Source organism: Salmo salar, chromosome ssa27 (assembly GCF_905237065.1).
Source record: "Salmo salar chromosome ssa27, Ssal_v3.1, whole genome shotgun sequence".
In the NCBI taxonomy this organism is placed as follows: domain Eukaryota; kingdom Metazoa; phylum Chordata; class Actinopteri; order Salmoniformes; family Salmonidae; genus Salmo; species Salmo salar.
The window spans coordinates 25,746,686-25,765,419 of NC_059468.1; the positions used below are offsets into that span (position 1 = coordinate 25,746,686).

An 18,734-nucleotide genomic window follows, 5' to 3' on the forward strand; every position below is an offset into this window, starting at 1 on the left:
GATAGCTCAAGTTGCCCCTATGAAAGGTGATGGGGTGGGTGTTATCCCTCTTTGTTTTCTCTAATGGTGCCACCCGTAAAAAAAAGTATTGTCAGAGATGGAACCTGTCCTAATGGCTCTTGTCCATGGTGTTGAAACGGTATCAGCGAGAGAGGCAGCCCCCCAATAGCTTAACTTAATGGAAATAGACGTTGAAGGTAAATGAAACGTAACTTGACCACAATGTATAGGCCTAATGTTTCGTGTGTGACATAATTACAAGGTAACACATAGGCCCTACCTGTGACATTTTGACATTGATGTTTTAATGGCACTCACTAGCTTATTTATTGGAATACAATTATATCTAGTTTATAAGTGTAGTGGCTAAATGGCCTTCTGCTTCACAGTAACACGTCTTCCTCCTATGCCTTTGTGATTGCATGATAAAGTATCCTATCCAGAATTGAGACCTGTAATGATTCATAGGGGTTGGGTTAAATACAGAAGACACATTTCAGTTGAATGCATTCAGTTGTACAACTGAATAGGTATCCCCCTGTCCTTTTCCCTTTCCCTAATATTATAGTAGGCCTATCTGACAGAATCGTATTGTGAATGACCTCTCCACAATGTTCCCTCTTCAATCATTTGATGTCAGCAGACAATTACTTTACTAGTTCCAAGACCTTCACTTCAGCCATCAACCAGAGTGGGCTATGAATTAGGAAAACAAAAGTAAACTTTATAATAAATGGATATGCTCTTTTTTTTTTACTCTTAGGAAAAGTCACATGTGATTACCTTAATTTCACATGTGAAATTCATGTGACTTTTTCTGCTATTTAAGTGTTTTAAATGTATTTGTAAACCTTTATTTAGGCAGGGAGTCATGCTGAGACCATGGACTCTTATGCAGATGAACCTTGCATGAACACATCAATAAACAACACTTACACTGTACATATCCATATAAATGACTGGAAACTCAATTTTCGACTTGCTGATTCGTTGAACGCGGCACGTGTATAATTACAACCAGTTAGCAAGTCCGAAACTTCTGAGTTTCCTAGTTCCATCTAGTAGTTGAACGCGGCAGAAGAGGCAGTCAACCAACGATAAACAGCCGTCGTTGAGTAATTTTGCACATGGGGTTCTAGTCTCATTGAATATTTCAAGGTAAGGTATTTTTTTAAAGAGAATTTGATTTCACTTCTTAACTAAATTGATCTAGTTAAGATGTTAAACTAGCCAGCTGGTTCTAACTTGTTAGCTACAGTAGAGAGCGAGCTAAACGTCACTGGATTGAACTGTCACGCGCATGTTGGAAAGGGTTCAAGATAGAGTGTTTACCATACTTTTTTTTTTGCATTTACTCAAACTACCTGGCAAATATGTTTTATTGTCTAAGTTGATCATTGTTGGGAGTTCTTTAGCTGCCAGTAGTTATATTTGCTAGCTAGTTTAGCAAGCTACCGATAAATATATTGTAATGAAACAGCAAGGAGCAGGTTTCGAACCCTCGACCTTCAAGCCCGAAGTCCGGCGCCGCAAAAGCATGCTCGTCCGGCAGAGTCGATTTCCGCGCTTATAAACCCAGGGTCGTTACAATATATTGTAATGGAGCAGGTCTCGAACCCTCGACCTTCTAGTCCGAAGTCCAGCGCGCTATTGTGCGCCGCCCCATGGGTCTCCTGGTCGGCTGCGACAGAGCCTGGGCTCGAACCCAGAATCTCACTGCGGCCCCATAAATATCATCCAACTACAGTACTGTGGCGACAAACGGCGTGTTGCTAGCTATTCGGCATGCCTACTAGCTAGCCGCGGTAGCTAGTTAAGTATATATTGACGGAACGGAGCATGTGAGTCTGATGTGACCAATGAATGAAAATACTATTTAAGTAATGATGCTTGCCAAGTGTCCAGTTTTTTACATTTGCCAGCTTGTTCGTTGTGCAACTTGTGTCCACGTTTGTTCTGTTTGACTGGCTGATACTGATATGGAGTTTCCGGGATGTGGATTTAATTTATTACACCATGGTTTGATGAGATTTGTATAATTTAACCATGCGAGACCACCCGTCGTTTCAAATGGGAACAAATGAGACCCAGTAGTGGGCGGAACAAGCAAGGAGGTAGCACGAGCTAACGAGATCCAATTGGCCTTTGCACCGCTAAACAACAACACAAATGTTAACTTTGGCAAAGGGTAAAGTCTACAAAACGTAGTCCAGTGTTCGTGACAGATTCTAGTGTTGGGAGCAGAACGTTATTGAGATGAAATGTTTAATCGATGAGAGAATTAGCAGAATGTCGGCCAAAATCCACCTCGTTCCATCTTCTCCCACTGCCGGCAACTTGGCTTTCAGTTAAATTCAAGGGGCTTTATTGGCATGGGAAACATATGTTCGCATTGCCAAAGCAAGTGAACTGGACAAACAAAAGTGAAATAAACAATAAAAAGTGGACAGTGAACTTCACACTCACAGAAGTTATAAAAGAATAAAGACATTTCAAATGTCATTATGTCTATATACAGTGTTGTACCGATGTGCAAAAGGGGAAATAAATAAATATGGGTTGTATTTACAATGGTGTTTGTTCTTCACTGGTTGCCCTTTTCTTGTGGCAACAGGTCACACATCTTGCTGCTGTGATTGCACACTGTGGTATTTCACCCGATATATGGAAGTTTGTCAAAATTGGATTTGTTTTCCCTTACTACCATATTTGATAGTGAGTGGAAATGCCAAGCAGGTGCTTCACATTTATACATCTGGTGAAATATCTGTCTCATTGTTCTATCTGTGGTTTGATGTTGTGGGCAAAAAAAGTATCCTGCTAACAATAGGTCTAGCATGTACCTAGCCTAATTAATAGGCTGGGCAATACACAATTAATTGGTATATAACGTTTCAGCCTAAAACGAATGCCTGCAAAATTCTGTAAATGTTCCTTACAAGCCAGAATGTTGAACAAAATTACATTTAAACTGAATCTACTGGTTATCTGTGCGGTTTGTCCTTCAGCTGCTTGAAATATTGAAACAATAATGCAGTGACAATAAAAATTGTATACAGTACCAGTCAAAAGTTTGGACACCTACTCATTCAAGGGTTTTTCTTTATTTGTACTATTTTCTACATTGTAGAATAATGGTGAAGACGTCAACTGTGAAATAACACATGGAATCATGTATTAACAAAAGTGTTCAACAAATCAAAATATATTTTAGATTCTTCAAAATAGCCACCCTTTGCCTTGATGACAGCTTTGCACACGCTTGGCATTCTCTCAACCAGCTTAACCTGGAATGCTTTTCCAACAGTCTTGAAGGCGTTCCCACATGCTGAGCACTTATTGGCTGCTTTTCCTTCACTCTGCGGTCCAACTCATCCCAAACCATCTCAATTGGGTTGAGGCTGGGTGATTGTGGAGGCCAGGTCATCTGATGCAGCACTCTTTCTTGGTCAAATATCCCTTATACAGCCTGGAGGTGTGTTGGGTCATTGTCCTGAAAAACAAATCATAGTCCCACTAAGCGCAAACCAAATAGGATGGCGTATCGCTGCAGAATGCTGTGGTAGCCATGCTGGTTAAGTGTGCCTTGAATTCTATATAAATCAGTGTCACCAGCAAAGCACCATCACACCACCTCCTCAATGCTTCACGGTGGGAACCACACATCCGGAGATCATCCGTTCACCTACTCTGCATCTCACAAAGACACTGCGGTTGGAACCCAAAATCTCAAATTTGGACTCATCAGACCCTAGGACAGATTTCCACTGGTCTGATGTCCATTGCTCATGTTTATTGGCCCAAGCAGGTCTCTTCTTATTGGTGTCCTTTAGTAGTGGTTTCTTTGCAGTGTTTTGACCATAAAGGCCTGATTCACGCAGTCTCCTTTGAACAGTTGATATGTCTGTTACTTGAACTCTGGGTCTTCCTTTCCTGTGGCGGTCCTCATGAGAGCCAGTTTCATCATGGCGCTTGATGGGTTTTTGCGACTGCACTTGAAGAAAAAGTTATTGAAATGTTCTGTATTGACTGACCATGTCTTAAAGTAATGATGGACTGTTGTTTTTCTTTGCTTATTTGAGCTGTTCTTGCCATAATATAGACTTGGTCTTTTATCAAATAGGGCTATCTCCTGTATACCACCCCTACCTTGTCACAACACAACTGATTTGGCTCAAACGCATTAAGAAGGAAAGAAATTCCACAAATAATTTTTTTTACAAGGCACGCCTGTTAATTTAAATGCATTCCAGGTGACTACCCCGTGAAGCTGGTTGAGAGAATGCCAAAAGTGTGCAAGGGTGGCTACTTTGAAGAATCTCAAATATAAAATATATTTTGATGTGTTTAACACTTTTTTGTTGTTGTTATTGTTGTTATTACATGATTTCATAGTTTTGATGTCTTCACTATTATTCTACAATGAAGAAAATAATTAAGAAAAACCCTGGAATGAGTAGGTGTGTCCAAACTTTTGACTGGTACTGTGTAATGAATCAGATGTCGATAGTTAGCTATCCTTCCCTGATTTAAAATATGGTTCAATAGCTATTGACTAAAGAAAATCCAACAAAACTACCATATACCTATGGCTCTCTATAAACAGTTGGTTAAACCATTACTTTACGGTGGATATTTTATCTCAAATTTCGAGCAGCTGAAGATCAAACCACAAAGGCAACTGGTAGATTAACCTTAAATGTAATTTTATCAGGCATTTGTTTCATGTTGTGTATATACCAATACATTTTGTATTACAGCCTGATTTAAGCAGACTAGCTAGTACCATCATGCAAAATGTTGAACACTGTAATTGTGATTAAATGAATCCGAACATGATATGGGCAGTGACATTTGACTTTCAAGCAGCTAGAATAACTTCATGTGATCTAGATGTTGCATCACTTGCTGTAAAATGATGTTGACACGCATGAGTGGAAAACTGATTCCCACATGGCATTCCTTGCGATATGGCGCCCTGATATCTTTTAGTTAAAGCTGTGATTATGTTATAAGTCTCTAGGCTGTTATTGGCAGGAATCCCGAATACATTTAATTGAAGGCAGTGTATTTCCCAGAACACACAGACAGACCACCAGACCAGATACCGCTGGAATCTAATAGACTTGTCTGCATGGTTGTGGTCCCTCCTCTGACTCTATTATATTCCTGTTCGTGGATATGAGAGGAACTAGCTAGTAAAGTAGAGGACGCTTCTGCCAGAGAGAGTCATTAGAAACTGCATTAAACACACAAGTATCATTACAAATAGAAGCATTACAAACACAGAGAGGGCATTACAAACAGATGCAGCATTAATTGACATGTCAGCTGGTCCTTTTGTGGCAGGGCTGAAATGCAGTGGAAATGTTTTTTTGGGGATTCAGTTCATTTGCATGGCAAAGAGGGACTTTGCAATTAATTGCAATTCATCTGATCACTGCCTTCCCTGTAGCTCAGTTGGTAGAGCATGGTGTTTGCAACACCAGGGTTGTGGGTTCGATTCCCACGGGGGGCCAGCACAGAAAAAAAAAAAAATGTATGAAATGTATGCATTCACTACTGTAAGTCGCTCTGGATAAGAGCGTCTGCTAAATGATGTAAATGTAAAATGTAAAAATGAAGGCGTCCGTATACTAGGTTTGGTTTGTTAGCAGAGCTAAGCGACGCGTACGTCTGTGCCTCGTCTACTCACTTAAAAAGACATTACCTTAAAACTATGACTGTTTGTCCCACCGTAGTAACAACATACAGCAAGACTTCCACAAAATAGTAAGAATCAAGCTAAGATAAATCAAGAAATCTCTCATTGATTTTTACGTTTTTGCAGAGGTCTTAGTCGCGCAATTTCACATCTAAGATGTTTGGTGCCGTGTTTCTCAAGCGAAAACATTTGCTTAAACCTAATCGAATGTCGTTGAATGACAACAAACACTTAATTGAAGAATCCCTACTGTTGACCAATCACTGACGAAAGGCCGTAGACTTTAGGCTTCTGAACTTCGGCTTGCCTCAAGAAATTGTACCTGCTCTAAAACACCAGTATTTTTCATCCTGTAGCTTATGTTTTCAGCACTTTTATTTCCATGACTGATCAAAACACATTTTTTCATGCTCTTGTCTCTCTGCAGCAGACATATAGTGAGCAATATGTTCGGAACGTCAAACTGCAATAAAATTGCAGTATTTAATCGCCATACCAGTGCCTAAAATGTACGTTATGTTCCACCAGCCACTGTGGCAGGTAGATGTAAAAAAGTATACCAGTCAATCAGATTTTCTGCCAGCCAAAATATATATTTTTCGTCATAATTGCATTAAAAAAACATGCCCATGCTTTGTAATGTTTCTAAGACAAAAAATGTATTAGTAAGTTATGTGGTATATTTCTAAATCTAATTAAAAGTTTTGTAACTTGAGTCTTTTAACCAAAATAAGGGCGGGATGTTACCGTGGTAACGGTGAGTGATCTGACTAGGGCGTCTCTTCACTATAAATTAAAGCAGCAGACTCCAAACTAACGTTGAAAAGCATCCGAGCTTGTGAACAAAACTATATAAAAAGTAAAACACGAGGACAAAGTCTCACTTTGTAGACTTTAGAGTAAATTAGACCAAAGTTTATGCCAGTACGCAGCGCCATCAAAAATGATTGTCAGCACTTTACTGTGTTGCTGCGTAAGGTTGGATATAGGATTTGTATTTCTTTGTGTGCACAAAGAAATACGAGTCCTTTAACTCACCTCACACAGCAACACTGCCCGGGAGGAGAGCTATGTACTCTGAGTAAAGTGCTGATTCTCCTGCTGCCTCCCTTTCAGCATTGCACCTGTACTGCCACTGTAGCCCAGTTCCACCTCACAAAGTTTGCATTTCATCTTCTCATTTTACTTCTCAATGTATTGCCAACTGTTACGTGCGGAGGTGAAGTGCAGCGCACTTTATATCGGGGGAAAATCATTTGAAAATTGCATCTCTCCTACTGACAGCATTGTTGCGTTAGATATTCAGCTAGGCTATATCAAGCTCTAGTACACCATTAGTGATTTTTAATGAGCATCTATCTAGCCATATTACTGTTATGAAATGCATAGTGTGCGGGCTGTTCTATGTTCACTTTGATTTTCTAGTTGGTGAACAAACAGCCATGGGAAATTCTCCCATGGTAACAGGAGGCATTTGAACTACTCCTTGTCCTTGTTTTTTTCTTTGTTACAGAGGTCGCGCTTGAGTAATTGAATCCCAGACGAGTTTATTTCAACTCTAGAGGGAGGGAAATAAGTGATCGGAAACAGTGATGTGAATACTGCACTGTGTGTCACTGTGTGTAGTATGTTCGTGCACACTACGTATGTGTGCGTGTACCAGTGTTGCCAACTAATTTTCAGGGTAAGTTGCTAGATGCAGGTTGCTTTGTTGCGAAAGGTTGCTAAATGACGTTGTGATGTCATTGCGTGAAAACGTAAACCTGCGTCATTACGTAGAATACACAATAACGGTGCTCAAATTGACTGGTCATCTCGCCCAAAAATATGATTTGACATTTGTTCAGGTACAGACTCCCACTCTTTTCTGTACTTCTGGCTGTACAATTTTGATTGAGACATGTTGATTGATGTTGTAAGTTCTGTTCAAGATCAAACATTCGTGACCAACTATATTCATTGAGTTTGGCTCGTCGAACCCGTACTACTGCTGCTGCAGTCAGCCAAAAACGATTTGCAATTTGCTGAAATTGCTGCTGCCTGTGCACGAGCTGAGCGCCTGCTGCTGACGTCTCACAATGCACTTTTGCAGCCAGGCACGTGTGTTGTGACTGAGTGTATGTGACAGAGAAAATCATTTTTTGTGTCATTTAGAGGGATAATCCGTCACCATGGGGGCTGAGAAAGACACCGAGACCATTTTGACTGGGTCCATGCGTCTGAAGCAGGAAATCTCCCTGCTCCAAGGGGTCTGCCTCATTGTGGGAAGCATGATCGGCTCGGGCATCTTCATCTCCCCCAAAGGGGTGCTCTTCTACACAGGCTCCTACGGCCTGTCTCTGGTGGTGTGGGCCATCGGCGGGATCTTCTCCGTGTTTGGGGCCCTGTGCTACGCTGAGCTGGGAACCACCATCCGCAAGTCTGGTGCCAGCTATGCCTACATCCTGGAGTCCTTTGGCGGCTTCCTGGCTTTCATTAGGTGAGATTCCACTTAAAACATTTTTTTTACAGGTTGGTCTCGTTGAGAAACTATTTTGCAAAAGAGACCTTTAAGAAAAGTGCTTCGAGTATCTAGAAAAGCTCTCTCTCTCTCTCTCTCTCTCTCTATATATATATATATATATATATATATATACTGCTCAAAAAAATAAAGGGAACACTAAAATAACACATCCTAGATCTGAATGAATGAAATAATCTTATTAAATACTTTTTTCTTTACATAGTTGAATGTGCTGACAACAAAATCACACAAAAATAATCAATGGAAATCCAATTTATCAACCCATGGAGGTCTGGATTTGGAGTCACACTCAAAATTAAAGTGGAAAACCACACTACAGGCTGATCCAACTTTGATATAATGTCCTTAAAACAAGTCAAAATGAGGCTCAGTAGTGTATGTGGCCTCCACGTGCCTGTATGACCTCCCTACAACGCCTGGGCATGCTCCTGATGAGGTGGCGGATGGTCTCCTGAGGGATCTCCTCCCAGACCTGAACTAAAGCATCCGCCAACTCCTGGACAGTCTGTGGTGCAACGTGGCGTTGGTGGATGGAGCGAGACATGATGTCCCAGATGTGCTCAATTGGATTCAGGTCTGGGGAACGGGCGGGCCAGTCCATAGCATCAATGCCTTCCTCTTGCAGGAAATGCTGACACACTCCAGCCACATGAGGTCTAGCATTGTCTTGCATTAGGAGGAACCCAGGGCCAACCGCACCAGCATATGGTCTCACAAGGGGTCTGAGGATCTCATCTCGGTACCTAATGGCAGTCAGGCTACCTCTGGCGAGCACATGGAGGGCTGTGCGGCCCCCCAAAGAAATGCCACCCCACACCATGACTGACCCACCGCCAAACCGGTCATGCTGGAGGATGTTGCAGGCAGCAGAACGTTCTCCACAGCGTCTCCAGACTCTGTCACGTCTGTCACATGTGCTCAGTGTGAACTTGCTTTCATCTGTGAAGAGCACAGGGTGCCAGTGGCGAATTTGCCAATCGTGGTGTTCTCTGGCAAATGCCAAACGTCCTGCACGGTGTTGGGCAGTAAGCACAACCCCCACCTGTGGACGTCGGGCCCTCATACCACCCTCATCGAGTCTGTTTCTGACCGTTTGAGCAGACACATCCACATTTGTGGCCTGCTGGAGGTCATTTTGCAGGGCTCTGGCAGTGCTCCTCCTGCTCCTCCTTGCACAAAGGCGGAGGTAGCGGTCCTGCTGCTGGCTTGTTGCCCTCCTACGGCTTCCTCCACATCTCCTGATGTACTGGCCTGTCTCCTGGTAGCGCCTCCATGCTCTGGACACTACGCTAACAGACACAGCAAACCTTCTTGCCACAGCTCGCATTGATGTGCCATCCTGGATGAGCTGCACTACCTGAGCCACTTGTGTGGGTTGTAGACTCCGTCTCATGCTACCACTAGAGTGAAAGCACCGCCAGCATTCAAAAGTGACCAAAACATCAGCCAGGAAGCATAGGAACTGAGAAGTGGTCTGTGGTTACCACCTGCAGAACCACTCCTTTATTGGGGGTGTCTTGCTAATTGCCTATAATTTCCACCTGTTGTCTATTCCATTTGCACAACAGCATGTGAAATTTATTGTCAATCAGTGTTGCTTCCTAAGTGGACAGTTTGATTTCACAGAAGTGTGATTGACTTGGAGTTACATTGTGTTGTTTAAGTGTTCCCTTTATTTTTTTGAGCAGTATATATATATATATATATATATATATATTATCCTCATTAATTTCTTATTTTTAATTATCAGGCTGTGGTCGTCCCTGATGATCGTGGAGCCAGCAGGCCAGGCTGTCATAGCCCTCACCTTCTCCAACTACCTGGTGCAGCCCTTCTACCCCACGTGCTCAGCCCCCTACGATGCTGTGAGACTCATAGCAGCAGCCATCATCAGTAAGATGAGCTGAGTTCACTTTTCCTCCCTCTGCCTGTTTTGAAATAAGGAGATACTACCTGAACTTTTATAAAGTGGCATTCTATGGTGTGCCCTGCTGAACAAATCTTTTTTTTCTGGATAAAAATGAGGCTTAGGTGGTGGTCGTGGCCAATATCGCAGTTGCTGACGGAACATTTTAGAGGTCCTCCTCTTTGCCGCAGACAACATTTAGGGTTCTAAGCGATTTTCTGCAGTTCTACACATTTTTGCGATGCCTTATCTACATAGGCGTACAGAGGCCCATTATCAGCAACCATCACTCCTGTGTTCCAATGGCACGTTGTGTTAGCTAATCTAAGTTTATAATTTTAAATGGCTATTTGATCATTAGAAAACCCTTTTGCAATTATGTTAGCACAGCTGTAAACGGTTGTCCTGATTTAAAGAAGCAATAAAACTGGCCATCTTTAGACTAGTTGAGTATCTGGAGCATCAGCATTTGTGGGTTCAATTTCAGGCACAAAATAGCCAGAAACAAAGACTTTCTTCTGAAACTTGTCAGTCTATTCTTGTTCTGAGAAATGAAGGCTATTCCATGCGAGAAATTGCCAAGAGACTGAAGCTCTTGTACAACGCTGTGTACTACTCCCTTCACAGAACAGCGCTCTAACCAGAATAGAAAGAGGAGTGGGAGGCCCCGGTGCACAACTGAGCAAGAGAACAAGTACATTAGTGTCTAGTTTGAGAAACAGACATCTCACAAGTCCTCAACTGGCAGCTTCATTAAATAGTACCTGCAGAACACCAGTCTCAACATCGACAGTGAAGAGGCAACTCCAGGATGATGGCCTTCTAGGCAGAGTTGCAAAGAAAAAGCCATATCTCAGACTGGCCAATAAAAATAAAAGTTTAAGATGGGCAAAAGAACAGACATTGGACAGAGGAACTCTGCCTAGAAGGCCAGCATCCCGGACAAATGCATGTCGTAACCAGGGCCTAAAATTCTATTTTTGGTCCAACGGCCACTGGCAGGTAGATGGAAAATTTCCCGCAAAAATTGCACCAACAAAACAGAAACCGATGAGCATGCTCATGTTTCTAAAACAATAAATGTATTGCTAATAAGAAGTAATGTAGTATATTGTTTAATTTCATTTTTTTTGTATTTTAATCAAAATATCACAGATAAGACAAATGTAGGCTGCCTTTATTGTTGAGATCGTGTTTGTAAATTAGAAATACCTTTGACTGCCTGAACGTTCAAAGCTGATCCCACTTGTACATTTAAAATGTTACAATACTGTAGAATAGCCTACATGCTTGTTGGCTACACGCAAACGAGAACATCAGCTGTCTGATACTGACTGATCAAAGGGTGGCTGGCCCAGCTGCCACTAAGGAACTCTGATCGAGCACATTATGACGTCTTGCCTGGGTTTCTTTACATTGTCTTCCCTGGGTTTTTTTTGTATGTCAGACAGTTTGATATTTCATGAATACAAATGATGTAACTGGGTCTTAACTGGGTCTGGCTTTAAAGTGCACTTGTGTGTTCTTTGTTTTTCTCAGTCCTGCCTTTTGTTTCTCTCATCCTGTGTCAGCTCTGCAGTTGCCAGGGGGGATATGAATGTGCGTGTGTGTGTTTTTCAGTTGGAGCTGAGCCACTCAAGGTAAAAAAAAAATGTGTGCTTTGTCAGACAAACGTGTAGAAGGCTCAAAAGGGGTTCTGTTGAGTCGGAGAGAGTGAGCTGTAATAAACGGAACAGCCTGACTTGGCATTTAGTTGAATCCCCTTAGGAATTAGGCCAACTGTGCATGCTTGTTCTCTTTAAGGGTCTGGGGAGACATTCTCACACGTTCCTTCATGAATTACGAGTGAATAAAGGAATGCTGATTCTCTGGTTAGTGTAGGAGGCCAAGGTCTACGCGGAAGCAACCTGGTAACATCTTAGTAGCTAACTGAGAACCTGCTCAGTTATTTGTGGGGGATTTTAAATGTCCTTTTAATATTGCGACGGTAACAGTGTATGCTACTCATGTTTCAGAAAAGACGTAGGTATAATTGTTCCCCTAAACGCAGGGCTTGATGTACGTAAATGCCATAGGCCATGACAACATATCTCATTCATGTCATGGAAGCATTTGGTTGTTGTGTGAAGCCATTGTTGAAATTCTTCCTGAAGCATAGACACACTGACTAGCAACATTAGGTCCTTGTTTAAAGCAATGATTCCAATGGGGTGTGTGTGTGTGTGTGTGTGTGTGTGTGTGTGTAGATAATCTATTTTCAGAGGTTGTCTCTTAAAAAAATAAAATATGTGTAGTAAGATCTGTCTTCAACATCAGATTTGCAACTTTTCAGTTTGCACTATCCTTCTGTTAGCCTTGGGTGTGATGTGGCCTAAGCCACATTCCTGCTTCATGTGTGTTAGCAGCTATTAGCACTGTAAGTACCATTAGTATAGTTAAATAATAAGGACCGAGGGGGTGTGGTAAATGGCCAATGTTCTATGGCTTAGGGCTGTTATCAGCATGATGCGACGTGGAGTGCGTGGACACAGCCGTTAGCCGTGGTATTTTAGAGATGTATCACAAACCCCTGAGGTGCCTTATTGCTATTATAAACTGGTTACCAATGTAATTGGAGCAGTAAAAATACATGTTTTGTCATACCCGTGGTATACAATCTCATATACCACGGCTGTCAGCCAATCAAATCAAAGTTTATTTGTCACGTGCGCTGAATACAACAACCTTACAGTGAAATGCTTACTTACAGGCTAACCAATAGTGCAGAAAAGGTATTAGGTGAACAGTCGGTAGGTAAAGAAAGAAAACAACAGTAAAAAGACAGGTTATAAAAGTAGCGAGGCTACATACAAACACCGGTTAGTCAGGCTGATTGAGGTAGTATGTAGATATGGTTAAAGTGACTATGCCTATATGATGAACAGAGAGTAGCAGTAGCGTAAAAGAGGGGGTGGTGGGTGGGACACAATGCAGATAGCCCGGTTAGCCAATGTGCGGGAGCACTGGTTGGTCGGCCCAATTGAGGTAGTATGTACATGAATGTATAGTTAAAGTGGCTATGCATATATGATAAACAGAGAGTAGCAGCCGCGTAAAAAGAGGGGTTGGGGGAGGGGGGGCACACAATGCAAATAGTCTGGGTAGACCTGTTCAGGAAGGAAAACTTAAACTAGATTTATTTGAATTTTTATGGCTTGGGCGTAAAAACTGTTGAAAAGCCTTTTTGTCCTAGACTTGGCACTCCGGTACCGCTTGCCATGCGGTAGTAGAGAGAACAGTCTATGACTGGGGTGGTTGGGGTCTTTGACAATTTTTAGGGCCTTCCTCTGACACCGCCTGGTGTAGAGGTCCTGGATGGCAGGTAGCTTAGCCCCAGTGATGTACTGGGCCGTACACACTACCTTCTGTAGTGCTTTGCGGTCGGAGGCCGAGCAGTTGCCGTACCAGACAGTGATGCAACCAGTCAGGATGCTCTCGATGTTGCAGCTGTAGAACCTTTTGAGGATCTCAGGACCCATGCCAAATCTTTTTAGTTTCCTGAGGGGGAATAGGCTTTGTCGTGCCCTCTTCACAACTGTCTTGGTGTATTTGGACCATTCTAGTTTGTTCTTGATGTGGACACCAAGGAACTTGAAGCTCTCAACCTGCTCCACTACAACCCCGTCGATGAGAATGGGGGCGTGCTCGGTCCTCCTTTTCCTGTAGTCCACAATCATCTCCTTAGTCTTGGTTACGTTGAGGGAAAGGTTGTTATTCTGGCACCACCCGGCCAGGTCCCTGACTTCCTCCCTATAGGCTGTCTTGTCGGTGATCAGGCCTACCGCTGTCGTCTGCAAACTTAATGATGGTGTTGGAGTCATGCCTGGCCGTGCAGTCGTGGGTGAACAGAGAGTACAGGAGGGGACTGAGCATGCACCCCTGGGGAGCTCCAGTGTTGAGGATCAGCGTGGCAGATGTGTTGCTACCTACCCTCACCACCTGGGGGGCGGCCCATCAGGAAGTCCAGGATCCAGTTGCAGAGGGAGGTGTTTAGTCCCAGGATCCTTAGCTTAGTGATGAGCTTTGAGGGTACTATGGTGTTGAACGCTGAGCTGTAGTCAATGAATAGCATTCTCACATAAGTGTTCCTTTTTTCCAGGTGGGAAAGGGCAGTGTGGAATATAATAGAGATTGCATTATCTGTGGATCTGTTGTGGCGTTCCTCAGTGTTGCTTGCCTCGAAGCTAGCATAGAAGTGATTTAGCTCGTCTGGTAGGCTCATGTCACTGGGCAGCTCGCGGCTGTTCTTCCCTTTGTAGTCTGTAATAGTTTGCAAGCCCTGCCACATAAGACGAGCATTGGAGCCTGTGTAGTGTGACTCAATCTTAGCCCTGTATTGACGCTTTTCCTGTTTGATGGTTCGTTGCAGGGCATAGCAGGATTTCTTGTAAGCTTCTGGGTTAGAGTCCCACACCTTGAAAGCGGCAGCTCTACCCTTTAGCTCAGTGCGAATGTTGCCTGTAATCCATGGCTTCTGGTTGGGGTATGTGCGTAAGTTACTGTGGGGACGACGTCCTCGATGCACTTATTGACAAAGCCAGTGACTGATGTGGTGTACTCCTCAATGCCATCGGAAGAATCCCGGAACATGTTCCAGTCTGTGATAGCAAAACAGTCCTGTAGTTTAGCATCTGCTTCATCTGACCACTTTTTTTATAGACCGAGTCACTGGTGCTTCCTGCTTTAATTTTTGCTTGTAAGCAGGAATCAGGAGGATGGAGTTGTGGTTGGATTTACCAAATGGAGGGCGAGCTTTGTACTCGTTTGTGTGTGGAGTACAGGTGATCTAGAATTTCTTTCCCTCTGGTTGCACATTTAACATGTTGATTGAAATTTGGTAGAACTTATTTAAGTTTCCCTGCATTAAAGTCTCCGGCCACTAGGAGCGCCGCCTCTGGGTGAGTGGTTTCCTGTTTGCATATTTCCTTATACAGCTGACTGAGTGCGGTCTTAGTGCCAGCATGTGTCTGTGGTGGTAAATAAACAGCCACAAAAAGTATAGCTGAAAACTCTCTAGGCAAGTAATGTGGCCTGCAATTTATCACAATATACTCTACTTCAGGCGAGCAAAATTTAGAGACTTCCTTAGATTTCGTGCACCAGCTGTTGTTTACAAATATGCACAGACCGCCCCCCCTCGTCTTACCAGAGTGTACTGTTCTATCTTGCCGGTGCAGCGTGTATCCCGCTAGCTGAATATCCATGTCGTCATTCAGCTACGATTCCGTGAAACATAGGATATTACAGTTTTTGATGTCCCTTTGGTAGGATATTCGTGATCGTACCTCGTCTAGTTTATTGTCCAATGATTGCACGTTGGCGAGTAGTATTGACGGTAACGGCAGCTTTCCCACTCGCCTTTTCCGGGTCCTGACCAGGCATCCGGCTCTTTTGTCCTCTGTACCTGTGTCGCTTTCTCTTGCAAATAACGTGGATGTCGGCCCTGCCGGGTGTTTGGAGAATGTCTTGTTTGTTGAATAACTGTTTTTTGTCTAATCCGAGGTGAGTGATCGTTTTTTGCCGTAAGATACGGTGGCAGAAAACCCCACATAATAGCACAATTGGTTGAGTGCCCGTAAAACTGCTGACATTTCTTCCGGTGCCATTTTACAATCGGCATTCAGGGCTCAAACCACCCAGTTTATGAAGACAAAATAAGGATCGCTATTCAAACTACAGTGCCGTGAAAATGTATATGCCCCCTTTCTGATTTTCTCAATTTTTGCATTTTTTCAATTCTGAATTATCAGCTCCTAAACCAAAACCTAATATTAAAGGTAACTTGAGTTTACAAATAGCAAAACATTTATACTTTTAAAATGTATTCAACAAAGTTATGCAACACCCAATTCCCCTGTGTGAAAAAGTAATTGCCCCCTTACACTCAATAACTGGTTGTTCCACCTTTTTAGCTGCAACAACTGCAACCAAATGCTTCCTGTAGTTTTTGATCAGTCTCTCACATCACTGTGTTGTAATTTTGGCCCATTCTTGTATGCAGAACTGCTATAACTCAGCGACATTTGTGGGTTTTCAAGCATGAACTGCTCTTTTCAAGTCCTGCCACAACATTTCAATTGGGATTAGGTCTAGGCCATTCCAAAACTAAAAATGTGTTTCTTTTTTTATACATTTTCATATAGACTTGATTGTGTGTTTTGGATCATTGTCTTGCTGCATGACCCAGCTTCAGCTCACAGACGGAGGACCTGACGTTCTCCTGTAGAATTCTCTGATACAGAGCAGAATTCATGGTTCCTTCTATTAAGGCAAGTTGTCCCGGTCCTGAGGCAGCAAAGAATCCCCAAACCATCACACGACCACCACCATGCTTGACTGTTGGTATGAGGTTCTTTCTGTGGAATGTAGTGTTGACTCAAGCTTGCCAAAAAACACCTGGATGATCATCAATACTCTTGGAAGGGTGTTTTATGGATAGATGAGTCAAATGTATAACTTTTTGGATGGTATGGGTCCCATTTATGCCCACTGGGGAGCCAGGCCTAGCCAATCAGAATACGTTTTTCCCCATAAAAGGGCTTTATTACAGATAGAAATTAGAGGTCGACCGATTAATCGGAATGGCCGATTAATTGGGGCCGATTTCAGGTCTTCATGGTAATCGGTCTATTAATTTTTAATGCCGATTAATTAATGTTTCTTATTATTAATGTTTTTTATTATTAATGTTTTTTTAATGCCGATTAATGAATGTTTTTTATTCAATTTTTTTTTTTTTTTCAATGTTTTATTAAAAAAATATATTTTTACACCTTTATTTAACTAGGCAAGTCAGATTAAGAACACATTCTTATTTTCAATGACGGCCTAGGAACGGGGGTTAACTGCCTTGTTCAGGGGGGATTCGTTTTTGCAACCTTCCGGTTACTAGTCCAATGCTCTAACCACCTGCCTTACATTGCCCTCCACGAGGAGCCTGCATGGCAGGATGACTACCTGTTACGCGACTGCAGCAAGAAGCCAAGGTAAGTTGCTAGCTAGCATTAAACTTATCTTATAAAAAAACGATCAATCTTAACATAATCACTAGTTAACTACACATGGTTGATGTTATTACTCGTTTAGCTAACGTGTCCTGCGTTGCATATAATCGATGCGGTGCCTGTTAATTTCTCATCGAATCACAGCCTACTTCGACCAACGGGTGATGATTTAACAAGCGCATTTGCGAAAAAAGCACTGTCGTTGCACCAATGTACCTAACCATAAACATCAATGCCTTTCTTTAAAATCAATACACAAGTATATATTTTTAAACCTGCATATTTAGTTAATATTTCCTGCTAACATGAATTTTTGTCACTTCTCTAGCGTTCCGTGCAAGCAGTCAGGGTATATACAGCAGTTTGGGCTGCCTGGCTCATTGCGGACTGTGTGAAGTCCATTTATTCCTAACAAAGGCCGTAATTAATTTGCCAGAATTGTACATAATTATGACATAACATTGAAGGTTGTGCAATGTAACAGGAATATTTAGACTTAGGGATGCCACCCGTTAGATGAAATACGGAACTGTTCCGTATTTCACTGAAATAAACGTTTCGTTTTCGAAATGATAGTTTCCGGATTCGACCATATTAATGACCAAAGGCTCGTATTTCTGTGTGTTATTATGTTGTAATTAAGTCTATGATTTGATAGAGCTGTCTGACTGAGCGATGGTAGGCAGCAGCAGGCTCGTAAGCATTATTTCAAACAGCACCTTCGTGCGTTTTGCCAGCAGCTCTTCGCAATTCTTCAAGCATTGCGTTGTTTGACTTCAAGCCTATCAACTCCCAATATTAGGCTGGTGTAACCGATGTGAAATGGCTAGCTAGTTAGCGGGTGCGCGCTAATAGCGTTTCAAACGTCACTTGCTCTGAGACTTGGAGAGTTGTTCCCCTTGCTCTACATGGGTAACGCTGCTGCGAGGGTGGCTGTTGTCGATGTGCTCCTGGTTCGAGCCCAGGTAGGAGCGAGGAGAGGGACGGAAGCTATACTGTTACACTGACAATACTAAAGTGCCTATTAGAACATCCAATAGTCAAAGGTACCGTGGGGGAAAAAAGTATTTGATCCCCTGCTGATTTTGTACGTTTGCCCACTGACAAAGAAATGATCAGTCTATAATTTTAATAGTAGGTTTATTTGAACAGTGAGAGACAGAATAACAACAAAAATATCCAGAAAAACGCATGGCAGAAATGTTATAAATTGATTTGCATTTTAATGAGGGAAAGAAGTATTTGGCCCCCTCTCAATCAGAAAGATTTCTGGCTCCCAGGTGTCTTTTTATACAGGTAACGAGCTGAGATTAGGAGCACACTCTTAAAGGGAGTGCTCCTAACCGCAGCTTGTTACCTGTAAAAAAGACACCTTTCTACAGAAGCAATCAATCAATCAGAATCCAAACTCTCAACCATGGCCAAGACCAAAGAGCTCTCCAAGGATGTCAGGGACAAGATTGTAGACCTACACAAGGCTGGAATGGGCTACAAGACCATCGCCAAGCAGCTTGGTGAGAAGGTGACAACAGTTGGTGCGATTATTTGCAAATGGAA

At 42.5% G+C, this 18,734-nt stretch overlaps 1 protein-coding gene across 4 annotated transcripts in view; it reads left to right on the plus strand.

Annotated features, from left to right (window-relative positions):
* The first annotated feature begins 1,044 nt into the window (after positions 1-1,044).
* Positions 1,045-18,734, plus strand: part of LOC106588820 (Y+L amino acid transporter 1) — a 35,483-nt gene continuing 17,793 nt past the window's right edge. Inside the window, exons 1-3 of one of the 4 annotated variants that reach the window (XM_014178271.2) lie at positions 1,045-1,158; positions 7,859-8,183; positions 9,979-10,121. In XM_014178271.2, the coding sequence (XP_014033746.2) occupies positions 7,876-8,183; positions 9,979-10,121 (451 nt within the window). In that variant the 5' untranslated portion in view covers positions 1,045-1,158; positions 7,859-7,875. Of the gene's footprint in view, positions 1,159-7,228; positions 7,389-7,460; positions 7,552-7,858; positions 8,184-9,978; positions 10,122-18,734 lie in introns of those variants that run through there. The other 3 variants (XM_045709754.1, XM_014178273.2, XM_014178272.2) reach the window with 3 other exon arrangements.